Here is a 27379-nt window from a genome sequence, read left to right as displayed (position 1 = left end):
AGAAAAGAGATGAGTTTCATTCAGAGGGAAGAGCTAGAATGCAACCACTCAACCATAGCACTCCCCCCAATATTCCTCCTTTCAATTATAATTTTCCAGAGAAGACATTACACTTAAATAGCCCTGAAAGTCTTGGGCTTGGAGAGGTACAGGCTGACTTCATGTGTGGGGAACTCAACAGGTCAAGTTCGAGGTCTACCTAACTAAATTGGAGACACTGACAAAGTATTACAAACTTTGGAGATGCCATTAAACACTTTCTGGTCAGTTTCCTTACTTTACAGTCACAACTCAGATGGTACAATGATAATTTCAATGAAATCTTCTAACCTGTAGAAAAGGCTCGGCTGGAGCCAATTTCTCCTCCCACCACTGAGACTGAGGAAGAAAACCAGCCACCTCACGCTGCTGCCAACACTTCCCCCCACGGCCCACGTAGCTGGGTGTGAAGGGGCCTCAGGTCTCACACTAAGATGAAGAGAAGACTTCATGGGTCATTGTGAGATTTAACTAGCATGATGTAAATAAAACCATTTGTTTAAATGAGAAGAAACTATAAATGTTTATTTATGTTTATTAATAAAAGAATTTATTAAAGGAAATTTTAATTTATCAGACAATTCAGTAATAAAGTAGTTAAATATAATTACTTGCTTGACTAAATTGAGTTAATGAATTGTCAGAGGCTTTGTGGGTTTATACAAGCAGTGATGACACAGTGGTGATGCTGACTTTCCTGTACACTCCATCCTAGAGGAATGTTCACATAAGTGCTCACGTGGGAGCTGTGCCTATTACACAGCAGGCAACCACTAGCGTCTAATAGTGTGTTCATCATCCCTACACTGTAGATAAAGCTATGCAGCCCTGATTCTTTTTCTTAGAACCCTATCAGACTACAAATCTATACCTTTTCAAAAGATATGTCTATGGTGCTCCCCTATGGCTACTATTATTAATTTAAGATCTTTTAGTATTAGTGCTATTGAAAAGAATCGGTCTTATAATTTTTCCAATGAACTTATATAATAGAGCACTTTATATGTCCTATACAGTGGTCGGCAAACTGCGGCTCGCAAGCCACATGCGGCTCTTTGGCCCCTTGAGTGTGACTCTTCCACAAAATACTGACTTCTGCGCATGGGCCACGAAGTTTCAATCACACTGTACATGCGCACCCGCATGTGGTATTTTGTGGAGCAGCCACACTCAAGGGGCCAAAGAGCCACATGTGGCTCGCGAGCCGCAGTTTGCCGACCACTGTCCTATACTAATGTCCTATGAAATACAATTAGTGCATTTCACAATCCTTCTCCAAGAACACAGCCTTTGAAATAGACCATTTCCTGGTGTCTAACCAGACTGTGCAGGAGTTTTGAGATATTGGGACTTGTAATTTTATGGTAATGTTTCTGGACTATGCAGAACAGTAGGGATGATAAATATGAGACACAATGGCCATTATTCTCCCTCCCAAACTAATAACAGACATCTATCATTAGTCATGGCACTCTTTGTACTTAGCCTGGAATTTATCCTCAATGTCAATTTCAACGGAGTATTTATTCTACACAGTCTGTTAATACCTTCCTATGTTCATTGAACAAATATTACTGAATTCTTACTACAGGCAGGCACTGTACCAGGGAGGCACATTGCAGATTAAATACATTTAAATAGGCATGGACCTTGCCCTCATGGGGCTGAGGTTACCAATTGATTTGACACCCAAAGTAATGATTTCCGGCCAGACCTGCTTTGTTGTATAGTTTAAATGGAAATAATTCTAAATAGCCAAGTTTCTCCCCTACTATCAAAGGGACTGAAGAAGATGGGTTCTGTACGACCTTACCTACTGGCTCCATAAACCCATGAGGTCTGTTGAACAGTATAGGGATTAAAGATGAAAAGAGTTGAACGTTATTTTTTGGAGAGATTGAAAGAGAGATGGTTGTCTTTTGCTTATTTAAGTATTTGATTTGCAGGTCATATTATGATAAACCTATAGGAAGTCATTTATGAGAATTTTAGTATTAATGAATTTTACCCCACTCCCCTAGAAAGACAGGGATAAAGTGTTTTGTGTGTGTGTGTGTGTTTTTCCTTTACAAGTGCCAGAAAACACATAACCTACTGTGTGGAACTAGAGAAAGAGACAGATGTCTGCATATATACCCTTTCCCACCGCTGTCAAACCTGTGTCTGCTTTCTCCCTGAGCTGCAAAAGTACATCTCTGAAAGTCTCTCCTTAATTCTGCACCTTCTCCGCCCTACCTGGCTTCCTGTCTGTCACTGCCCTTCCTACCTGTAGCAGAGGCTCACTTCACTTGGCAAAGATCCCTGCCTACTTTCTCATATTTGTAAGTGGGATGATTGCACTCCTAGGTCCCAGGTTTGATTCCTGGTCAAGAACACATAACTCGGTTGCAAGTTCATCACAATCGGGGCACATGCAGGAGGCAATCAGTTGATGTGTCTCGGTATGTCTCTCTCACATCGATGTTTCTCTCTCTCTAATCTTTCTCTCTTCCCCCTCCCTTCCATTCTTGCTCTAAAGATCAATAGAAAAAAATAACCTTGGGTGAGGATTAAAAAAATATATATTACTTCCAATATCACACAATTGTTCTACTGTCTATGAATCTGCTAATTACATATCATGCTCCAGTAAAACATTGTCTAATCGCCTTATTTCAAAAATTCAAAAAGATTCCCACCAAAATGCAATTCTATGTACTGCCTCCAATGCAATAATCCCGTTCTTTCACTCATCCCATAATACATGATGTGTATGTAGGCTACTGAAATGTATAGTTGGTTGTTTTGCTATGCTTTTTAATTTGCTTTTGTGCCTAAGATGCCTACTAATTTTGCTTTATGTTCTCTAGGGCCTCATTTAAAAAAAAAAGTCCCTGCCAAGGAAGAACAAATTAACAGGCCCTTTTCCTTATTCTTCTTCAGGGATCCATTTCTACCATCAATTTTTATTTCGTTAAGGAGTTTGCACTTCTTCCCTCCAAATATTACTTTTTTTATTCTCTAAGGAAAATAGTACCATCTGATATAATAAAAGGCTAATATGCAAATAGATCAAACGGAACAACTGGAACCAAACAACCAAACAACCGGTCGCTATGATGTGCGCTGACCACGAGGGGGCATGTGCAGAACATAGCGGGCTTTGGCTGCGGTCAGATGGTGGAGCAGGTGAGTGGGGGCACCAGACCAAGGCACGGGCGCCAGTCGCTGTCATCAGGGTGAGTCTCTGGTGATTACTAAAAATTCTTTGCTCCCACACCCTGTGGTCCTGCCCGGCGCTTGCACCTACAGCCGGCGCCAGAGCCACCGCTTGCACCCACTGTCGGTGCCTGACACTAGTCCCAATCACTCAGTGCCATCAGCAGGTGTGAGTGGCAGCTGCTGGCTCTGATCATCCCTGAGGGCTTCTCCACCTCCCCCTGCTCCTGAGGGGCGATCGGGCAGTAGCTGCTGCTCGCACCTGCTATGGGTGCCAGCCCCAATTGCTCCGCGCTATCAGAAGGTGGAAGCAGGGCCGGTGCCGTCAGCGTGTGGAAGTGGCAGTGGTGGGAGTGGGTCTGCCGGCAGACAGGAGACTGGGCCATGGTGGGAGGGACCAGGCAGGGGCACAGAGGATGGGCCAAGACCCGCCCCTGTGCCTACCGCAGCCGTGCAGCCCACAGTTCCTTTCAAGGTGCATGAATTTGTGCACTAGGCCCCTAGTTAAAATTATAACTGAAAAATGAATCTTTTTTACCTTTTGCCCTTATTTTCCCTATATAATGGCACATGCCTACTCTAATATCATTATATTTGCTTAAGGAACATGAACTCATACAACTTCACCAACTGGAGCCAATTTTGTAGCATTCAAGAGACAATTAGGAACATTACATTTATAAATTTAGTAAAAAGAACAACATTTTACAATTTTAATGTGTAAGAGCATGCAGTTGTGTTAAGGGACAAAAAAAATTTTGTATTCTATTTTGGACTTCTCAGTAATCAAGAGAGAGAACTAAAATTTTGTCATTTATTCATCCAACTATGAGCCAGTCAGGATACTGTTTTGTGAACAAAATAGGAATCTCTCCCTTCAGGGAGAATACAATTGATCGACCAATCCATGAAAATTCTAATTGAAATAAACACTCAGGAAATGCATTAAAAATGCATTCTAGCCCGGCTGGTGTAGCTCAGTGGTTGAGCATTAACCCATGAACCAGGAGGTCACTGGTTCGATTCCCGATCAGGGCACAAGCCCGGGTTGCAGCCTCAATCCCCAATATGGAGCGTGCAGGAGGTAGCAATCAATGATTCTCTCTCATCCTTGATGTTTCTATCTCTTTCTCCCTCTCCCTTCCTCTCTGAAATCAACAAAAAAATATATTTTTAAAAAATGCATTCTAAAAATGTCTACCTCTTCCCCGGGCCTTTTCTTTCCCACCCCCTAGGAAAGCTCCCTTTCCAATGGGACAGGGTAGGTTTATGACTTCAGAGAAGCTATAAAAAGCAAAATGTAGAAAATGGAAGTCTTACCATTAATAAATATATAGATTGTAGATTCTGTTAGCTTGTTCTTTGAAGTAGGAGATAGATAGTTGCAGCTGTAGAAGCCAGTGTCGTTTGCCTCGGCTGTGGTCAAGGTCAAAGTGCTGCAGAACTGCCTGCCGCCCCTTCCACAGGCATATTTAGTTATGTTCAGCCTTTTGCTTTCCTTACTCACTGTTTCAGGCAAAGACCACGAGTGGTCTGCTTTCCCCCTGCAATCACAGATAAGAAAATAAAACACTATTAGGGCTGGGGCCAGCTCCGAGGCACCCATCTCATTAGGCAGCACTATTCTGAGGTCCTTTCTTACATGTAGTCATCTCTCTCTTTACAGAAAAGTGAGGCATTAGGCAAAGCTTTGCAACAACTCAGATGAAAGATGCAAAAATGTTTCGGGCATCCCTTCCCCTGTTTGCCTTTGAGTGAGTGAGTCTCTTCAGGAGGTGAATTACCTGCATGTGAAGCAGGACACATGTGGTTTGCACTTTGCAAATCACAAGAGACCACTGAAGTCTCTACTTTTCTACTCTGAGAGGGGACCTTTCTACTTTGCCTTAGGAGGGGCAGCCAGAGTATCCCCAAACTGGCAGTCACTTACCTGCATTTGATAGATAGCTTCTTGCCTGCTTGTATGACATGCTGGGTGCCATTTAAATTCAGTTCAGGACTTCTTAATTTTGAGTCTGAACTAGATCCTGGAAAATAAATTTTTGAAATGTATTATTTGTAAATTGCCCTCTCATCTTTTTTTTAAAAGTCATATCTCTCCATAAAGGTGACTTTTCATCTTTAACTTAACTTTCATATGCAGAAAGGTGCACCTAATACAAAGTTCTCTTAATTCACTACTTTTTTCTAGTCCAAGTCAGACTTGTGAATATTACATATCCTTTTATACAAAATGATTTAAATAATATCCAAAAACCCATTAATTTAGAACATTAATAGATTTATACATGGTTCAAAATGCAATTACATTAAGACCACAAGAGTGTGAACAAAAAGGGGGCCACATACTAAACCTGAGAGGAGGCCTGCATGGCAGCCTTACATACTGAGAGACCTAAAGTCATCACAGAGAATGGTCTGCACATCAAAGTTCCTAACCAAAAGTGGGTCGTGGTGGGTCAAGTCCTAGGCCTGTAGCCTCCTTGACAAAGGTCAATCTTAACCTTCAGTGAACCTGCCCATTGTTGTTGTTGTTGTTGCATCTAACGTAACATTCCTTTGAAACATCAGAGTAGCCTCCTTTTCTAGACCCTTCAGGGCACAACTGCTGGCACCAGAGCAGGAGACCACAGAACCCCTCATCATCTTGTTCCCCAAATGCCATCTCTATGTGCAGTTAATGTTAAAACTATCCCGTACATACCAATGTAACAGGAGTATGTATCTCCATTTGACTTTTTATCCAACCCCAGAGATTTCCCTGTTTTGCTTTCTCCCACCCCTTAATCTTCCACTAGTGGATTTCATGTAGCCCCCTTATGTCTCCTCCTTTGATTGTAATGTATAAAATAAGCTGCAAAACTGCCATTCTCTGGAGCATTTTTCAATCGGTTGAGATTTTGCTTCCTGGCAGTTGTCAGTTTTGCTCAAATAAACTTGTAAAAATTCTTTATAGGTTTGGATGTTTCTTATGTCGACAGTAGTAACTTATTAAAAACTCTCAGGATGAAATGTTATCCAAAACATAGTTCTAATACCAGTGGGGTCAACTGTATATATGGCCTATCTTCTTTTCTGAATACAAAGCATACAAATTTTCCTGGGTTCTAAACAGAGCTCAGCCATTATTAAGCCATAATATTTTGGGCAAGTCATTTTCTTTCTGAACTGTTTTCCTCATTTGGAAACTAATTCTAAAACCAAAATCAGTTTTAGATGCCATTTGGTTTGTCTTATGTAATCTCTAAGTTCTCTCTATCATTGAACAGAAAAAAAAGGAACTGTTCACTCCTACGTGACACTTGACAAGCACATCTCATGAGGATTGTTGAGAGACAATAAAATAAACTGCAAACATGCCTTATAATCTCTACATCACTACACCACCCAATGATAATATCCATCCTATTGACTGGCTGCGTGAGCCTGGACAAGCCATTCCTCTCCCCACAGCTCAGTTCTTTTATCCGGAAAAAGAGAGCCTGGACTGGATAACCTTGGCTCTGACTTTCCATTACCAACAGTCCCTGTTTCAGGGCTACTTGAGCCACATATACTACAGAGGTTGATTCTCTCCTGAAGCTCTCATTGACTGGTCAGATGGAGCTCAGTAAGTTAATTGCTTTTTTCAGATCAATGAATATATCCTCAGGTGAGGATAAAAAAAAAAAAAAAAGGAAAGTTCAGAAGAAATATGAAGAAGGGGAAAACAATGCCACAATCAGCAGCCTTCCTGAGGAGCAGTTACAGAGGGGCAAGGTTCCTGCATGCATCGCTCCAAGACCAGGCCAATGTGGCTGAGCAGATGGCCACGTGCTGGAGCGCAAGGAGCTGAGTTTTATCTGAGGACAATCAGGGCCCAGGAAGGCAAATAAATTGTCCTTCCTCTGATCTTCGCTCATATAATAAAGGTATTTGTTGCTCTAAAAAGAGAAAAAGAAAGATCTCTCCACCTCCTTCTCCTCTGCTCCCCCTGCCCCTCCTCACGTTCCTCTCCTCTTCCGGCTGAGGCAGCACAGGGCTAGTAAAAGCCGTGGATTAGCAGGGATAAGGGTTGGGGGAGGGAGGAAAGATACTCTGGGAGGGAGGAGAGATACTCTGGGAGGGAGGAAAGTTGGGTAGAGCCAATCTTAGGGAATATTTTTTACTTTAAAAAATAGATTTATACAATGGATTTCAAGGTGGAAGATTGAGCTGGACAGTCCCCCAGGTTTTAATGTTGATCCCAGGTCAGAGAGATGAGATCTACATGTCAAATTCCACAGTTAAGTCTAGCAGTGCTCTCTAGTGTTTCTCTTGGGCCCTAATATCCAGAAAAACAAACACTAGACTCAGCTAAAGGTCTGCAGAGCTGCATTTGAAATTTAATTCCTCCATTTACTCACCATGTGGTTTTGTCATTGCTGAATCTGTTGCTCCTGTATTCTCCAGTGTAAAACTGGGGAACCCACGACCTTTCTCACAGGTGTTGTGTGTGGGCATGGATTTGCAAAGATATTAAAGGAACATTTTCTGCTTTTCTGGTGTTGCTGATGATATAAATTAATATTTTTAAAGTAACTTTTACATATAATAGGCCCTGGTATGAAATTACTACTAGAAAAAAACGGTTCAATATTAACTAAGTTAAATTAAAGGCACTGGCTTATATGGATATAATTGGTCTACCACATACCCCCCCAGAACAAGTCAACCAATTCAGGCACTCATATTTATGGGTTTCCTGAGGCAATGTCTCGCTCACAATTAGTGATACATGAGCATGCTAGGCTTTTCTAAAGCCACAGCCAGTGCTTGCAAATACCTATCCTGAGAAATGTCTAGGCCAGAATAATTTCTGCCCTTCTTTATGGCATACAATGCTGGGGATTTGGTTGAGCAATTGTTCGTGTGCTGGAAAAGACCCAGCACCACTTCCTGTGGAAAATTCTGGCATTGCTTGCAGGTAAGCTGTGTGGCTTGTGTGGAGCTGAGGAGTTTTCTCATCTAGGAGAGACCACGGGGAAAAGGCTCCCTTTTCTGGTAGGTACGGGCCATTCCCACTGCCTGCAGCTTTGGTTTCCAAATCGAATGAATCTTTCTTTATCACCAGCAATCCTGACCCTAATCAGAGAGAACCTTTGACCTCAAAGGACCACCCACATGCCAGCAGAGAGAAGAATCCCATGAAGAATATGCCACCTGCGCATTCCTCTCTTCACTCCTGTTCCATCCTCCAACCGAAAGAAGACAATACAGCTGAGTGATTAAATAAGACATTGAGACCAAGATAGGATTATCGGAAAGAGTACAAGGAAAACGCTAAGAAAAATATTTTGCTATATAACTAATCCCCACTGACATCAATTAACTTTGCACTTGGAATGAGGAAGCCAGATAAAAGAAGCTCATTAAAACAAAGGAAAGGAGAAGTATAAGGAAACTGTATTTCCAAGGAACTGGACCTGAGTACATCGCCGTTCCTCAGTTGACAGGAAGCTAGTTTCATAAAGATCAATGGAGGTGCCAAGATACAGTTTAACAAGAAAACTAATACTAGTAAAGTAAAAGAAAAGTGAAATATTTATTCTTCAAAAGCTTTGAAATGGCATTAGGCCTTAAAATATTTATTCAAGGCAGTTTAACATCCGCATACCTGTTTGAGTAAAGAAGATTTAACTAACATGTTTTGGATTACCTACTGCATGTCAGATATGTTTTCTGTCTCAGTAGTGATATACATAAAGATATAAATATGTCCACATATGGCTCCATCTTCACACCATGCATAAGTTAGTTTGATCTTCTCAGTAAGTAGCTTGGAATCACACTGCTCGTTCAGAAACAAGTCCACAAGATACCTCATTTCCGAGGGTGGAGTGCTACAATTTAACAATGATTTCCCCATTGTGAAGCTCAGATGGGGATCAAAACAGAATGCCATGGTAACCTAGAAGTCTGGTTTACAAGAATTATTGCCCTCTCAGTGAACTAGGTGGTCTGTGAACTATTGTTTTCTTCCAAGTCAACTACAATATAATTATGAGGTGCAAAAAAAATCTCCTTATATCAGGAAAGTTATTAAATAAACAAAAATCACAATGCAGAACATAGAAATAAGCTTGATCACATACTTCTTTATTAGAAAAAACTAGTAAGCAGTGTGGGCTAATAGTATTAAAACATAATATGTGTCCTTGGACTTAGATGAACACTGACATTGTGTTATCCTTGTCTAAATGTTATTTTCATTGTTTGTCTGTTCTGTATTATCTGGTAGGTAAGAAAGAGAATAGAACCTCATGACCCTTTAACAAAAACCCCTTCTCTCTCCACTGCCAAGTGTTGGGTAGAAGCCCCCAACACAGACTGTCCTGTAATGCCACTCTCCATTCTTCACCTTCGTCTCATGACAGCAAATGCAACACTGTCTTGCACTTCAGTGGGAAGAGAGTAAAATTCCAAGGAAACTATAATTTTATTTTGCAACTAAATCCAAAGCACAAATGATTGAGGCTCTTTTTTCAAAGCTACCATGCTGGGTCCTAAAAGAGTGAACTCCCCCTATAGGTCATGAGGAACCACACACAGCTCATCATTTTAAGGCTGAGAGAAGACTCACATGTAACGTCTGACTGAAAGTACATGAAGAAAACTGCCATTTGCCCAGACAGCATGGCTCAGTGGTTGAGCATCAACCTATGAACTAGGAGGTCATGGTTCAATTCCTGGTCAGGGCACATGCTGGGGTTGTGGGCTTGATCCCCAGTGTGGGGTGTGCAGGAGGCAGCCAATCAATGATTCTCATGATTGATGTTTCTATCTCTCTCTCCCTCTTTCTTCCTCTCTGAAATAAATAAAAATATACTGAAGAAAAAAACACACAACTGCCATCTTATTGATCTAAGTGGAAAGTGCTTTTACTAGTTGAACGCTACCTCTAAACAAGTACCTCAGCTCCACTTCCTTCCAGATGCCTCTACTCTGTTGAAAAGGGACTTATTCAAATGCAAATCATGAAATGTCTATGCTTCTATTTTTCACTTAGTCAGTCTCCTCAACTCTGCTACTAACTAGCTCTGCTGTGACCATGGACAGGTCACATTTTTCATCTGCCAACAGAGGGGGCTGGATTTAGATTTTTACAATCCCTTCCAGGTTAAAATTCTGTGATTCTGAAATCACAGTAATTGATACCAAATATACAGTTTGAAATTGCATTCTAAAGATACTGATGACTAATAATAAGACAGATAACCCAATTTCAAATGGGCAAAGGATCTGAATAGACATTTTCCCAGTGAAGATATATAAATGGCCAATAAGCACATGCAAAGATACTGGATGTCAATAGTCATCAGGAAAATGCAAATCAAAACCACAGTGAGATACCACTTCACACCCACTAGGACAGCTTAAATAAAACAGACAGACAATAACAGTGTTGGTGAGGATATGGAGAAATTGGAGCCCTCATGTATTGCTGGTAAGCTTGTAAGTAGTGCAATCACTTTGGAAAACGGTATGGCAGTTCCTCAAATGGTTAAACATAATTTAAACATACAGTGGGGCCTTGACTTACGAGTGTCCCGACAAACGAGTTTTTCAAGATACGAGCCGTCTCTCGCCGATTTTTTGCTTTGAGTTGCAAGCTAAAATTCGGGTTAGAAGCCAGCTTCAGATACCCCACCACTAGTTGGCGCAGTGAACGTCACAGTGAACGCCACAACATCAGCCCAGCATCACGTGTCTCACTCGTTCACTTTAAGATTTAACATACGAATAATTTGAGTTATGAGTTCCGTCATGGAACAAATTAAACTCGTAAGTCAAGGCCCCACTGTACAACCCAGGAACTCCACCCCTAGGTATCTAACCAAGAGAACTAAAAACATATCCTATATAATAAAAGCCCAGTGACCGAACAGTGGAATGACTAGAATGACTAGTTGACCAGTCGCTATGATGCACACTGACCACCAGGGGGCAGACGCTCAATGCAGGAGCTGCCCCCTGGTGGTCAGTGTGCTTCCACAGTGTGAGCACCACTCGGCTGACCCAGATGAGCAGCGCTCCCATTGCAGGCCGATCCCCGCTGGCCACGCCCCCACCAGTACACAAATCCCATGCACCAGGCCTCTAGTGTCCATATAAAAAACGAAACCATAGCAGCATTACTCATAATAGCCAAAAAGTGGAAACCTAAATGTAATATAGCCATACAGTGGAATATTATTTGGTAGTAAAAGGGAATGAAGTATTGATACATGTTACAACAGGGATGATCCTGAAAACTTCATTCTAGGGCACATGGAGAAAAGCCCACATGAGGACACAGTGAGAAGGCAGCCATCCACAAGCCGAAGAGAGAGGCCTCAGAAGAAATCAAACTTTCTGACACCTTTGAATCCAGTTTCTGATACCATGAGAAAATAAATCTTTCTTGTTTGAAAAACAAAGACAAAAACATTATGCTAAGTGAAAGAACACAGTCACAAAAGGCTACCAATTATGTAATTTCTTTTATATGAAATGTCCAGAGCAGGCAAATCCACAGACACAGAGAGCAGATTGGTGGTCTGGGAAGAGAGGAGTGGAGAGTGACTAATAGTGGGCATCGGGTTTCTTTGTAGGGTGATGAAAATGTTCTAAAATCAGATAGTAGTGAAGGTTGCATAAGTCTGTGAATATATTAAAAACTACCAAATTATACAATTTAAAAAAGTGAGTTTTGCCCTAACCTGTTTGGCTCAGTGGATAGAGAATCGGTCTGTGGACTCAAGGGTCCCAGGTTTGATTCCAGTCAAGGGCATGTACCTTGGTTGCGGGCACATCCCCAGTGGGGAGTGTGCAGGAGGCAGCTGATCAATGTTTCTCTCTCATTGATGTTTCTACCTCTCTATCCCTCTCCCTTCCTCTCTGTAAAAAATCAATAAATTAAAAAAAAAAATAAAACAGTGAGTTTTATGGTAGGTGAATCTTATCTCAATAAAGCTGTTATTAAAAAAAACAAAACTCGACTAAAGTAATCACAGAGTTAAGTTGAAGGCCTAGAATATCAAGCTATTTTGAACTTTGTTGGCACATATGACCCCATTGGTATTAGATTTTATGTTAGTTATTTTTCTGGCTCAAAGCTTTAGAAGGCTGATTTTAAAGAATTTTTCCTTCATGATCAATAACATCACTATCTATGTATTAAAAGCTTTATAAACATACTGCAAAAAAAAAAAATCACTGTTCCCCCAAATCACAATCTTTTTATGAATTTAGTTTAATGTTAATTTTAAATCACTTCAAATTGTATATTTTTAATTTTAACTGAATTTTTATATAAAAAATTTTATTTAAATTGGAATTTTAACAGAGTCCCATTGAAAATTATATTGTGAGAGTTGTGTTCCCTTTTATATTAAAATTATTGATTTCTAATTTATTTTTTTTAATATGAAGCTCTGTACATTAGTTTTATTTCAAGTGACATACATCTGTCTTTGATTTCACATACCTTGTTTCCAATAGTGCATAATCCTATGTGATAAATGACCTCTTCAGCTAAATATAAATCCCCAAGTATCATGTTTCTAAAATTTGATTTTAAGATTATGAGTCTCTACCAAGGTTGTGTGAGGTTAATTAAGCATAATTCATAATAAAAGATATTCTTTCCTCAAGATGTAGCTTATTAAAAGCTTAAGTCTCACACTAAATCTCATAAAATATATTTGATTGCTGACAAGTGGGGGGGGGGGGTGGTTAAGAATGCAATTGCAGATAAGCCAAATTTCCAGAAACTACCAAAATGTTTCTTGAGATGCTAATGCCTGCAAGGCCCTAGCACGTCATAAAAAGTTACATCTTGGTCTTGACCTCTGTGTCACGGCCCATCGAAGTATATATCGGGTAATTCGAATCGCACATTATAACCTAACACACTAGTTAGCAAGAAGGCCTTCAGGACGTGCATCTTTCTTTCACTTCTGGGATGATGGAGCAAGAGTCCAGGGTTCATGTTCCATCTACCAAGAGACTAAATCAAAGATGGGAAAACCAAGGGAATCTGTACGGCAGCAGCATAACTTGAGTGCCACAATTAACCATGACATCAGTTTGAAAAATGTTATTTTTCTCCCTAAACAACTGGCCTTAAATCAAGGAAGCACCTAAACAAATGAAAGAATGTTTACATAGATACATGCACACCTAGGTGCCTACCTACCCGTATGCACACTTTTCTCTTAGTGAAAACGTCGTTTGCTTTGGGTGTGGTGGGGAGGTGGGTATGGAAATGAAAGAGGTGTGTCTTAGTCACATTCTTCATTTCTTCAGGCACAGAAAAAGCTTCTAGCGCGGGCTTTAGAAATGGATTGTATTGGACAATAGCAGTTTGAGATGAACAAATACAACATACTATGCTAAGGTGGCTGTGTCATTGGCCTTAGAGTCAACCAAGGACCATGCTTAGGTGGCTGCTGTCCAGCAACAACCCAGGGTGAGGCAAAAGTGGGTTACAGTTGTTCATATGGAAAATAATATAATAATTAATAAATAATAATACAAGAATAAGCACTGTGTTTCGTGTACTCACAGCTATAAACCTAGTTTTCCCCCAACCTGTACATTTAATTTGTAGAAAGTTGCTAATCCCAGGGATTTGCTATTTTCCCGGGCATCCTTACGTTATGTTAAACGCACTATTTACCACATGGACCCACAAAAAGAACTCACTGGCTTTTTGCTTTTGGAGTGTTTGCTATTGTAAGTGATCCCAAAATTATTGGATTTGAAAGTGTCTGGTCTCCATGTTTTAACATAAAATTTAAAGTAATCATTTATATAGCTTTATGTCTTAATTCAAGTGTAAAAAAAAAGTGAAAAAACTTATTTTTAGTGTTTAATTTCAGGAGCTAGCAGTGCCACTACCCTATAGATACGTCCATTGAATAATTCTGCTGCGGTTTGTTTTAAAGCTGCTTTACAGCTCATGTTTTAATTGTCGGTTGTCCCACACATAGCTTGTGCAGCACATGGCACAAAGGACAATCCACAATGAGCCACTGCAGTGGGCAACATCTAAAACAGTCAGAAATGGGACAGTATTCATTCCATCCAGGCGTGGGCTATTGACTTTACTCATTTTTCCTTAAGCTTTATAAAAATTATTTAAAAGAAAAAAATTCTGCCTAACCGGTTTGGCTCAGTGGATAGAGCGTCAACCTATGGACTGAAAGGTCCCAGATTCAATTCCAGTCAAGGGCATGTACCTTGGTTGCGGGCATATCCCCAGTATGGGGTGTGCAGGAGGCAGCTGATGGATGTTTCTCTCTCATTGATGTTTCTAACTCTCTATCCCTCTCCCTTCCTCTCTGTAAAATCAATAAAATATATATAAAAAAAGAAAAAAATTCTGTGTAGTTTGAGATGTTTACCATGAGAAAAGTACTTTAATAACATTGACATTCCTACTCTCACTGTTTAAGAGGGGGCACGTCTTCAGTATACCTCTCAGGTTTTCACTTGACACTGGCTTCTCGGAGGGTCATGGTTTAACAGGGCACGCTCATTTATCACCGGAACTCTCATCAGGCTACCATCAGGGGTCTACCCTCCCAATGACCTGTCCCATGCACAGCTCCTTTTCATGTGACATCAGAGTTAATTAAGGTCAGTCAGTGAGAAATCTGCTGGCCAAGGAGTTACCTTTTCCCCAAAAATGCTCTCCTCTTACACCACTGTCCTTTCATGGAATAGGTTGAGAAACCACCTCTGTAGAGCTGCCTAACATGTCATTTCAGTTTACCAGAAGATGTCATGGATGTTATCTGAGCTGCCTGGAGCAGGGGTCAAGATCTGGTTGACAGTGCATGAGACATAGCTTGGCAAGTATTCAGGAGAGAAGTCTGGTAGACCTTCATCTGGTTACAAAAGGGAGATGAACAGAATAAATGGTCTTTGTTCCCTAAAAATGTTGGGAGGACGGTTTCTTCTGTCAGGCAGGGCTTAGCCATGCTCCGTTTCCCTACAATAGCAAGAAATGCATTACATTTGAGGCATGCTCCCCACTGGTCTATGTTCAGAGGACTGTGGGGAGACTGGGCCTGATGTCATCGGGTATAGAATGGATCATATCACCAGTAGTGTTATGCTATTTATTGTTCATGTTGATTTCAGGCCAGAATATATTAACTTTCAGGTTGTGAACACCAGAAAAAGATTGCTTGGTAGAGGTGCAATTTCAATACACACATGCAATATACGCAAGACTGTGACAGAGTGCTTATTGCTGAAAGAGCATTCGGACATATGTGCATTAGAATAGTAGTAATATTATTAAAATGTTTGAACTTACACAGTTATTCATTTGCAAGCATCAGATTGTATGTATGTAACCCACGATTTAAAGGAAAATTTTCTTTGCTCTACAAGGCACAGGGATTACAGTTTGTTCTACCACCCAATATTTTACCAATTACTCTGTGTCCATTACTGTTGAGTGCTAAAGTTCCAGGCGTCTATGGAGATGATGACAGCAGGTTTCTGAATTTCATGGACATGTTATTTGCATGAGCCCCTGTGGCTTCCTTTAGGAAGGAAAGCATCAGAGAAGATCTGGGAAATCAACTCAATATACTAGTAGAAGCTTGCCATATAATGAATGGTTAAAGTATATAAACTAGAATTGGAACTGTTAAATTTAGCTTAGCCACTGCCTATAACCTGTCATGTAATACAGATAACCTTCAGATTCACACAGTTTTTTCTAGGGGAAAAATATGGAGCTGTATGTTGTGATGCTAATAATTCACCAGAAAAAAAATGCATCATGCTAATTTGCATTTTGAATTCAAAATAATGCCTTTAAAATGTGTATAATAAAATAAAGAAGAATAGGCAGGCAGGCAAACATGCGCCTTAACAGTGTAGCTATTCATGCAAGAAAAAGCCGAAAATATTATGATAGCTAACCCAGTGTTTGGTCTGTTCTTTTCATATATTCTTCAAATTTATAATCAATTACAAATAATGAGAGTAATTACAAATAATGAGAGTATGCTATCTGCTTTGCATATAAAAATAGGGGAGAAATAAAAGGAGATTGGGAGGCTGAGAATGATAAACTTCTGACATTACTTTTTAAAAATTTTTTTATTGATTTCAGAGAGGAAGGGAGAGGGCGAGAGAGATTGAAACATCAATGATGAGAGAGAATCATTCATTGACTGCCTCCTGCGGACCCCACACTGGGGATCGAGTGGGCACGTGCCCTGACAGGGAATCGAACCATGACCTCCTGGTTCATAGATTCAACCACTGAGCCACACTGGCTGGGCCTGACATTAATTTTAAGTTTACTTGGACAGTTTATAAAATCCTAACTATATAGAAAACATTTTCTGGAGTACTTTAGACTGTCTATAAAGACAGTGCTTTATAAATTCACTCACTAAGAGGAAAGTTGAGATATCTCTGTCTTTATAAACAATAATATACACAAAACTCTCTGATTTTTGAGATTTAAATGGCCAAGAATGTGCAATAAAGTGATTCATCATAAGGAAATTGAATTTTTGAAAGCTTTGCTAGCATACTTTCTAAGGCTCATTAAACACTATCCTTGACATTGTATTTCAATATTGTCAAAATCAGTTTTCTTCTACATTAAACTATTTGAAATATAATTGCTTTTCACTGAGTACACTTTGGAGTCTAAACCTGCTCAGACAATGGGATGGGTGTGTTGACTTAACGATTCTTTCTTAAAAATCCTAGGTTCCTTCAGTTTCCATGTTTTCTTACAACCTGACAAATTTACTTAGTAAATATTTGTAATAGCTATTCCTTCTTAAGTTTTTACAAACTTTAAAAAAAAATCTCATCTCAGATGGAATTAATGTTATATAAGTTTTGCTGGGAGTCATGGTTCTGGAAGGGAAAATAACCTATTAAAAGCAGTGTGCTTCCACCAGCGGTATCTCATCTTTAAAAAAATATAATTTACTGAACGTTTTTCACTCATTTCAGTATGTGATATGAAGACATTCCTGACAAACATCAAAAGACACTTTCTAGTCATTTGCACCCCAAACCTGGAGAACATTATGTTTAATTCTTGGGACATTTTTACTCATACACTTTCGTTAATCTATCTAGAACTTTGTTACTAGAATTAGTCTTTTTTATATCATCCAAGATACTATATCTCTGATGAAAAACAAAACAAAACACCGATTTCTGTTACCAGTTGGCCATCAACCTAACAGGCCTTAAAATAACATATGAATCAGCTCATTCTTGGGGACAAGGCCAGAACAAATAGAAGTTACATAAAGCCAGAAGGAAGATGTCTATGGAGACATAGTAAGGTCCCTAGTATCAGTGCTGTCTGCACAAACTTAAAGTACCCAACCCTCTGAAAGAGGCCCATAACTCTAGGAATCTGGGAACTCCTCCCTCATTTGTCTATTACATTCCCATATGACCATTTCCTCTCACTCCCTCACCTTTTTGATTTCTCCAATCTTTAGCCTCAGTATTTATTCTCCCATTTAATATTTTAAGCATATACTAAGAGAAGCATATACTAAGAAGAAAAGATTGCTTTCTTTAAGTTTCTAACTTAGGCTGCATAATAAATAAGTAAAAAACTATGTATAGGTGTATGTAATTTCCTATTTATAAACTCCTTTTTATACAAATACTAGAGGCCCGGTGCACGAAAATTCATGCACTGGGGGGCGGAGGTCCCTCAGCCCAGCCTGTGCCCTCTCACAGTCTGGGAGTCCTCAGGAGATGCCTTACTGATGGCTTAGGCCTGCTCCCCGAAGCCACAGTCTGGCCTCGCTCTGCGGGAGGTGCCCAGATGGGCTGATGAGGGGATGGTGCCGGCCCCCCCATCGCCCCTCCACTGCCGCTGGTCACTACCCCTCCCCCCATTGGTATTACCTCCCTCTGCCCACTGGCACGCACCTTGGCTGGCCTGGTACCGCCTGGTTGCTGGCCCAGCCCCCCACCGACTGGTTGGTCTGCCGTTCAGTCAATGTGCATATTACGCTTTTATTATATAGTATAAAATTACATTCTATTTGTACGTTATCACAGGGAAGTACCAGCTGTGGAGGTAGCTAACCCAGCCCAGGGAGTGAGGAACTTCTCTCAGAAGAATGATATTGAAGGTAAGGTCTGAAGAATGAGTGCGTGTGTGTTTGCAAAAAGAAAACACCAGTGAGTCTTTCTCCTTCAAAGACTTCCAGATTTTCAAAACTGCTAAAACTCATCTTTACTTTTTAAGCAATTGTTACCAACTGCCTTTCAAAGTTTCTGGATTCTACAACTCTGCTTTCCTTGACCACTTTGCTGAGAGGAGAAAGGCCTATTGTCTTCATATATAAATAAATATCTGACTTCACTTGCCACTAGAAAAAAATCCAAAAGCGAACATTTTCTAGAATATATGCCCAGGTCACATTGTGAAATCACAGAAGAGGCTTGGGATGAAGACACAGCAATGAGGGTCATAAAAGAAGGTGATGGGATGTGATCCATTAGCCAGGACTTAACTTGTTCTCCCTTTTCACTCCTATTCCTAGCCCAAACCTTCTTATTCAAATGGAAAAACAATGGCAACAACAGTTACATTACCTAGTATCTTTAGACTGTGTTGGTGTACCTAGAAATTAAAGTTCCCCATAAACGGTCCCTCTTCTGTGCTGTTTGGAAAGCTTGATCAGCAAGAGTATCCCACAGCAGGAGGACTCATTAAAGGAAATATCTCCTGGGAACCATTTCTCTGGTGGCTGGGCAGTTTAGATCCTCATTCTGAATCCTGAGTCTAGATTCAATTCAAGAGAACATGGCAAGCTCAACCAAGGATAAGAAAGGGGTCACTGGAACCAAAGGGTGGCCCAAATGGAAGGAACAGAACATTTCAGATGTGTGGGGAGAATTACCACCAACTCTTAGACATATGTCGCCAACCTCCTTCACCTACACAACTCACACAGTTTCTTAGAAGGAGAACTAATGTGGAACCATGTCTCCTTCAAAGGCCTCTGTGACTCATCGGGGTGGTTAGGATACAGTTTCAATCAGTTTAACCAGCCATTTATTGAGTGACTACAATATATTAGGCACTGTACTGGATTTACAGCTGGAAGATGGATAAAAGGCCTTTTAGCCCTGAGCAGCCTCCTAGGACATGAGTCATCTAGAAATGGATTAGATGAATCCCATCTAATATATTAGATGACTTATATAGGAGACTATATAAGTCAACAAATAGAGATCGCCTTAAATACAAGGCATTTATACTAATTTCCTGAATGCTAAATGACTTTATGTGGCAAACACTTTGCATAGGGTATTTTTCATTTATGAGTTTTGGGAACAGGGAATATGGGAGTGAGTGGTAGACCACTTTTCATCTGTGCATCAACAATGTGTGTCAAATATCCCCTATCACTTAAGAAGTTATAGGTGCATTTATGGTGCTAATGGTGAATAATAATCTAGTAATAAATAGGGGAATTACTCAATCCCAGTGGTTCTCTCCCTCTAGTTTTAGCAGAATTCCCTATGGAGAAGATTTCAAAGCTATAAACATTTCCAAATAACAACAGAGAACAAAAATCCAATCCAGCAGTTGACATTAAGTGGAAAAGAGAGTTAAACAATGTTTTCCAAAAAGAAAACAATACCATTAATCATAGTCCAAATGCTTAACAAGGGTTTACATGGCCTTTTAAAATTGTTTGTTTGCAATCTCCCTAATAGATCTTTGCCTTTCCCTCTGTTTACATATATTTTTGGTGTCTCTAATGCCAACTTAGAAAAAGAAAACAAACATAAAAATCAGTCTATATCTCACTCCTTATAATTTTCATCCAAGGAGTATATCCATTTGACCACTCTCCACTGTTTTTTTTGGAATGAGAGATAAAGAAAAACTCCTTAATAGACGGCAGGATAGGATTTTTCTTAGAGTGGGATAAATGTGGCTACATTCTGGTAGGAAAGGTGGCCCTCCAAGTAGTAGATCAAGACAAAAGAAAATGCTTTTTTCTCTTGACTTCTTGCAGGTTTGAATTCCTGAAAGGAATAATCTAAGGAAGAACAAGAAACCCAAGGAGCAACAACAGGGCAAGAAATGTTCCCATTTCTGACAATAGTAGAAGGGCTGCCAATTAAACAGGGAAATCAAGGCTGTGGCTGTGTCCATCCCAGACAGAAAGTAATGCCTCCAGGAAAATGCTCTAGAAGAGTTGTCTTTTTCTCAGACATAATAGCCTGTCATTCTAAATCAGGGAAACTAGAGTGGCTTTCTTTATTTCCTAGATTTTAACATTCAAGGTATGTTTGTTAAATGTTGGTTTTGATTTTATTTGATTTTTAAAATAATCTTCAACCAAGGATATGTTTATTAATTTGACAGAGAGAGAGAGAGAGAGAGAGAGAGAGAGAGAGAGAGAGAGAAACATCATCAGCTGCTTTCCACACCCCACCTGGGAATCCAACCTTTACCCTAGGTATATACCCTGACCACACCCTGACAGGAAATCCAACCCTCAACCTAGGTGTGTGGCCTGGCCCAGTGAAACCACAACCTTCCTTTGCACAGGACACTCCAACCAACTGAGCCACCTAGCCAGGGCAAAGGACACTGCTTTTAAAATCAGAAAGATGAAGGTTTGTGAATCCTAATCTGGTCACTCCACAAGGGTGTGTGACACTCAGCAAATCATCCTGAGCTTCTAGGTTTCAGTGGGGGTAAGGTTAAAAGTGCACATGCTCAGGAGATGCTGGACGGTGTATTCCTGCACCTTCCCCTGGGGTGGTATTAAGTGGGCTCCTGTCCCAATCTAGGTAGCAAATCCTTCACAGTCAAACACACATCAGGGTCCTTCCTTGTACTCATTTCATTGAGAAAAAGCTCCAAGTCTTTGAGGTTTCTGGGGTCTAAAAGGTGCTCAGAGAAGTAGACACTGGATTCCTGGAAGCAACCTGAAAGAGGACAGCCCAGCTTTCTCAGAGGATCTGCATGATGAGGCCTTTTCCAGAATCAAAGTGATGACTGGTCTCAGCGTCCTTTTGCTTTAGTTAGTTTGTTTGTTTGTTTATTTTATCTTTATTGTTGAAAGTATTACATGTGTCCCCTTTTTTCTCCCATTGACCCCTTATAGACTACCGCCCATCCCCCGGCCCCAGGCCTCAACCACCCTATTGTCTGTGTCCATTGGTTATACATGTATGCATACAAGTTCTTTGGTTGATCTCTTTCCACCCACCCACACCTGTCCACTGAGATGTGATAGTCTGTTTCATGCTTCTGTGTCTCTAGATCTATTTTGTTCAGCAGTTTATTTTGTTCATAAAATTCCACATATGAGTGAGATCATATAATACTTGTCTTTCTCTGACTGGCTTAGCATAATACTCTCCAGGTCTATCCATGCTGAATCAAAGGGTAAGATAGCTGTCTTTTTCATTGCTGCATAGTATTCCATGGCGTAAATGTACCTGAGCTTTTTTATCTACTCATCTTTTGATGGGAACTTGGGCTGTTTCCAGATCTTAGCTATTATAAATTGTGCTGCTATGAAATAAAGATGCATACATTCTTTCTGATTGGTGTTTCAGGTTTCTTAGGAGAGATTCCTAGAAGTGGAATCTCTGAGTCAAATGATAGTTCCATATTTAATTTTTTGAGGAAATTCCATACTGTTTTCCATAATGGCTGCACCAGTCTGCATTCCCACCATCAGTGTACTAGGGCTCCCTTTTCTCCATACCCTTGCTAGCACTTGTCATTTGTTGATTTGTTGATGGTAGCCATTCTGACAGATGTGAGGTGATACCTCATTGTTGTTTTAATTTGCATCTCTTTGATGATCAGTGGCTTTGAGCATTTTTTCATATGTCTCTTGGCCATTTATATGTCCACTTTGGACAAGTGTCTATTTAGGTCCTTTGCTAATTTTTTAATCGGATTGTCTTCCTTTTGTAAAGTTGCATAAGTTCCTTATATATTTTGGATATTATTCCTTTATCAGATATATAATTGCCAAACATGTTCTCCCATACAGTGGGTTCCCTTTTCATTTTGTTGATGGCTTCTTTTGCTGTGCAGATTTTATTTTGATGTAATCCCACTTGTTTGTTTTTTCTCCTTAGTTTCCTTTGCCCTAGGAGGTGTATCCACAAACATATTGCTATAAGAGATGTCTGAGATTTTGCTGCCTATAGTTTCTTCTAGGATTTTTATGGTTTCACATCTTATATTTAAGTCTTTTATCCATTTTGAGTTTATTTTTGTATATGGTGTAAGTTGGTAGTCTAATTTTATTCTTTTGCATGTATCTGTTCAATTTTCCCAATGCCATTTATTAAAGAGACTGTCTTGACTCCATTGTATGCTCTTGCCTCCTTTGTCAAATATTAATTGAGCATAATGGTATGGATCAATTTCTGGGGTCTCTGTTCTGATTCATTGATCTATATGCCTGTTCTTGTGCCAGTAGGAGGCTGTTTTTGATTACAGTGACTTTAAAGTATAACTTGATATCTGCTATTGTGATCCCTCCAACTTTGTTCTTCTTTCTCAAGATTGCTGTAGCTATTTGGGTTCTTTTTTGGTTCTATATAAATTTTGGGGATATTTGTTCTAGATCTGTGAATATGCCATTGGTAATTTAATAGGGATTGCATTGACTCTACAGATTGCTTTGGGACATTTTAATGATATTAATTCTACCAATCCATGAATACAGTATATTCTTCCATTTGTTTATATCTTCTTCCATCTCTTTTTTTCAACTACATCCTGTAGTTTTATGAGTACAAGTCTTTTACCTACTTGGTTAAGTTTATTTCTAGGTATCTTAATATTTTTGTTGCAATCATAAATGGGATTGTTTTGTTTCTCTTTCTGAGAATTCAGTATTGCTGTTTAAAAATGCTATCGATTTTTGGGTGTTAATATTATATCCTGTTGCATTGCCAAATTCATTTATTAAATCTAGTAGTTTTTTGGTGGAGTCTTTTGGGGTTTTCTATGTACAATATCATGTCATTTGTAAATAATGAAAGTTTTACTTCCTCCTTTCCAATTTGGATGCCTTTTATGTTTTCTTCTTGTCTGAAAGCTGCTAGCACTTACAGTACTATGTTGAATAAAAGTGGTGAAAGCTGACATCCCAGTCTTGTTCCTGTTCTTAGGTAAATGATTTTAGTTTTTGTCCATTGAGTATGATTTTGGCTGTAGGCTTGTCATATATATCATTTATTATGTTGAGGCATGATCCCTCAATTCCCACTTTGCTGAGAGTTTTTATAAAAAATGGATATTGGATTTTGTTGAATACCTTTTCTGCATCTATTGGTATGATCATGTGATTTTTGTCTTTCAGTTTGCTTACGTGATGTATCACATTTATTGATTTGCGAATATTGTACCAGCCTTGCATCCCTGGAATAAATCCCTCTTCGTCATGGTGTATGATCTGACTTACTAATATTTTGTTGAGGATTTCAGCATCTATGTTCATCAGGGATATTGGTCTCTAATTATCTTTCTTTGTAGTTCTTTATCTGGTTTTGGAATTAAGATAATGTTGCCCTCATAAAAAGAGGTTGAAAGAGTTCCTTCTTCTTGGATTTTTTAGAATAGTTTGAGGAGGATAGGTATTAGTTCTTTGAATGTTTGGTAAAAGTCCCCTATGATGCTGTCTGGACGAGGGCTTTTGTTTGCTTGGGAGGGGGGTGGTGGTGTTATTACTGCTTCTATTTCATCAATTGTTATCAGCCTATTCAGGTTTTCTGATTCTTCCTGATTCAGTTTTGGAAGATTGTATTTTTCTAGGAATGTGTCAATTTCATCCACATTGTCTGCTTGTTGACATATAGTTGCTCATAGTATTTTCTTACAATTCTTTTTTTTTTAAATATATTTTATTGATTTTTTACAGAGAGGAAGGGAGAGAGATAGAGAGCTAGAAACATCGATGAGATCGATCAGCTGCCTCCTGCACATCCCCCACTGGGGATATGCCCGCAACCCAGGTACATGCCCTTGACCGGAATCGAACCCGGGACCTCTCAGTCCGCAGGCCGACGCTCTATCCACTGAGCCAAACCGGTTTCGGCTCTTACAAGTCTTTGTATTCCTGTGATGTCATTTGTTACTTCATCACTTTCATTTCTGATTTTAATTATTTGGGTCCTCTCACTTTGTTTCTTAATGAGTCTGGCTAAAGGTTCTTCAATCTTGTTTTTGTTTTCGAAGTACCAGCTCTTGGTTTCATTGATCTTTTGTATTGTTTTTGTATTTATTTCTGCTCTAATCTTCATTATTTCCTTCCTTCTATTTGCTCTGGACTTTTCTTGTTCTCCTTCAAGTTCTTTAAGACGTAGGGTTAAATAGTTTATCATTAATTTTTCTTTTTTTAGGTAGGTCTATAGTACTATGAATGTCCTCTCAGGACTACTTTTGCTGTGTCCCAGGGATTTGCGGTTGTTGTGTGTTCATTTTCATTGGTTTCCAGAGAGTTTTTTGTTTCTTTCTTGATCTCACTGGTAGCCCACTCATTGTTTAATAAGATGCTACTTAGCCTCCGTGTGTTTGAAAAGCTTTTGAATGTTTTCAGTGTAGCTGATTTCTAATTTCATTCCATTGTGATCTGAGAAGATGCTTGATCTCATTTCAGTCTTCTTGAGTTTGTAGAGACTTGTTTTATGTCCTAACATGTGATCTATCTTTGAGAATGACCCATGTGCATTTGAGAAGAGTGTATATTCTGCAGCTTTGGGGTGAAATGTTCCAGAAATGTCATTTAAATCTGATCCAGTATATCCTTTAGAGTCACTGTTTCCTTGTTAATTTTTTGTCTGGAGGATCTATGCAGTGAAGTTAGTGGGGTATTAAAGTTCCCTACTATGACTGTGTTGCTATCAATCTCTTCTTTAAAGTCCTCCAGAAGTATGTGTGTGTGTGTGTGTGTGTGTGTGTGTATATATATATATATATATATATATATATATATATATACACACACATATATATATTATATCTATCTATATCAGGTCCTGTATTGGGTGCATATATGTTTACCAGGGTTGTATCCTCTTGTGGATCTATTCTTTTAATATTATGTAGTGACCCTTATTGTCTCTTGTGATGGCCTTCATTTTGAAGTCTATTTTATCAATATAAGTATTGACACGCCAGCTTTTGTTGTTGTTGTTGTTTCCATTTGCATGGGAACATTTTTTCCATCCCTTCACTCTCATCTTGTGTGAATCTTTTATTCTGAGATGGGTCTCTTGTAAACAGGGTCATTTTTTGTATCCATTCAGCTACCCTATGTCTTTTGATTGGAGCATTTAATCCATTCACATTTAAGGTTATTATTGATAGGTACTTATTTATTGCCATTTTAATTCTTAATGCCTATGTTTCTCTATTTCTTCCTCTCATTACAGTCCCTTTAGCATTACTTGCAGTGCTGGTTTGGTAGTAACAAACTCCTTTAGTCATTTTATGTGTGGGAAACTATTTATTTCACAATCTATTTTGAATGATAGCCTTGCTAGATATAGTAATCTTGGTTTCAGATCCTTGATTTTCATTACCTTGAATACTTCATGCCATTCCCCTCTGGCCTGGAGAGTGTCTGATGAAAACTCAACTGACAGCTTTATGGGAGCTCCTTTGTAAGTAACAAATTTGCTTTACTCTTGCTGCCTTTCAGATTATTTCTTTGACTTTAATTTTTGGCATTTTAATTATGATGTGTTTGGGCATAGGCCTGTTTGGTTCTTCTTGCTTGGGGCTCTCTGTGCCTCCTGACTTGTGTAACTTTTTCCTTCACCAGGTTAGGGAAGTTTTCTGCCATTATTTCTTCAAACACATTCTCTATCCCTTGCTCATTTTCTTCCCATTCTGGCATTCCTATAGTGTGAATATTGTTACATTTCATGTTGTCCCACAGCTCCCTGAAGTTGTCCTTTTGCTTTTTAATTGTTTGTTCTTTTTGGTTCTCTGATTGAGCGATTTTTTTCTACCCTGTCTTCTAATTCACTGATCCAATTCTTGACTTCCCCTAATCTGCTGTGTATTCCTTCCACTATGTTCTTTATTAGTGTTATACCATTCTTCAGAGTTACTATATCTTTTCTCATGGTGTTGATCATCTTTGCCATTATTATTCTGAACCCTATGTCTGATAAATTTCTTATCTCCATTTCATTTGGTCCTTCTGGAGAAGTCTCTTGTTCTTTAATTTGGGGCTTATATTTTTTCCTCTCCATTTTGGCTGCCTGTTTGGGTTTATGACTGCCCCCCAATCTTGAATGCAGGGCAGTATCAGATGCTGTTTCTGACTGGCTCTGAGTACCCTGTTTGGAGCTATCAGCAATCCACTGCTTATGGCTCCCTCTGCTGGGGCTGGGTGCTTTTGGAAAGGACCAAGATGTGTGCCAAGGCCTGCTTTTCCTAGCCTTGGGCCCACATTAGATCAGGAAAAGACTCAAAGCCTCCCCAGAGACCCAGCTCTGCCTGCAGTCTGATTGTATTTAGTCTTGATTAGCCTCAGGCTATCAACTACAGGGTGGGGCAAGAGGTTTTCCAACATGGTAGGGCAATTGCTTCTGCCTGCAGGCTCATTTTTAGTCTCAGTCTCTTAATGGGCCTCAAAAACTCCACAGGTAGGGTGAAGGGTTTTCAAATAGGGTGGGGCAACTGCCTTCCCTTCAGGCAAATACAACCTGGATAGCAAAGGTCTCCTGGAGAAAGATGTCCTCTGCAATGTGAGGGAATGGCTCAGCATAGGAAACCAGTGTGGTTGCCCTCCGATCTCCAACCCTTACTTCTGTTTATATAGCTCCAGTCCATTCTGCCCTCCTTCTGCTGGAGCCCAAGGTGAGTGGCTGTGCAAGCAATTTTGTGCATTGGCCCTTTGAGAAGGTGCCTGCATTTCCAGCCCTCTCTCTCTGGCAGATAGCAACCATGCTGCTTTCCACAGTCAGATGTTTTGTGGGCACCTTTCTCAGTTATGGTGCTCTTGGCTGGGGATCTCATCTTGGGGTTTAGACCCCAGAGTTCTCAGTGGGGTCCCCCACAGCTGAGATATCCCTCTGGAACTTTAGTTGTTGTTTGTGGTTTCCCGGTCAG

The 27379-nt window shown here is 39.7% G+C and overlaps 1 protein-coding gene across 3 annotated transcripts in view; it reads right to left on the bottom strand.

Moving 5' to 3' along the window:
- Positions 1-27379, bottom strand: part of FLT1 (fms related receptor tyrosine kinase 1) — a 204534-nt gene that overhangs the window by 166360 nt on the left and 10795 nt on the right. For 2 of the 3 annotated variants that reach the window (XM_036299247.1, XM_036299249.1), the window contains exons 2-3: positions 5168-5264; positions 4558-4781 (exon numbers count right to left, since the gene is read on the bottom strand). The exons of the other annotated variant lie outside the window; for it this stretch is intronic. In XM_036299247.1, coding sequence (XP_036155140.1) covers positions 4558-4781; positions 5168-5264 — 321 coding nt within the window. The remainder of the gene's footprint in view (positions 1-4557; positions 4782-5167; positions 5265-27379) is intronic. 3 annotated transcript variants of the gene reach the window in all.

This window comes from Myotis myotis, unplaced genomic scaffold, assembly GCF_014108235.1.
Source record: "Myotis myotis isolate mMyoMyo1 unplaced genomic scaffold, mMyoMyo1.p scaffold_m19_p_3, whole genome shotgun sequence".
NCBI classification, from domain to species: Eukaryota; Metazoa; Chordata; class Mammalia; order Chiroptera; family Vespertilionidae; genus Myotis; species Myotis myotis.
The sequence above is the reverse complement of the archived record's forward strand: the minus strand, read 5'-3'. Positions and strand labels throughout refer to the sequence as shown.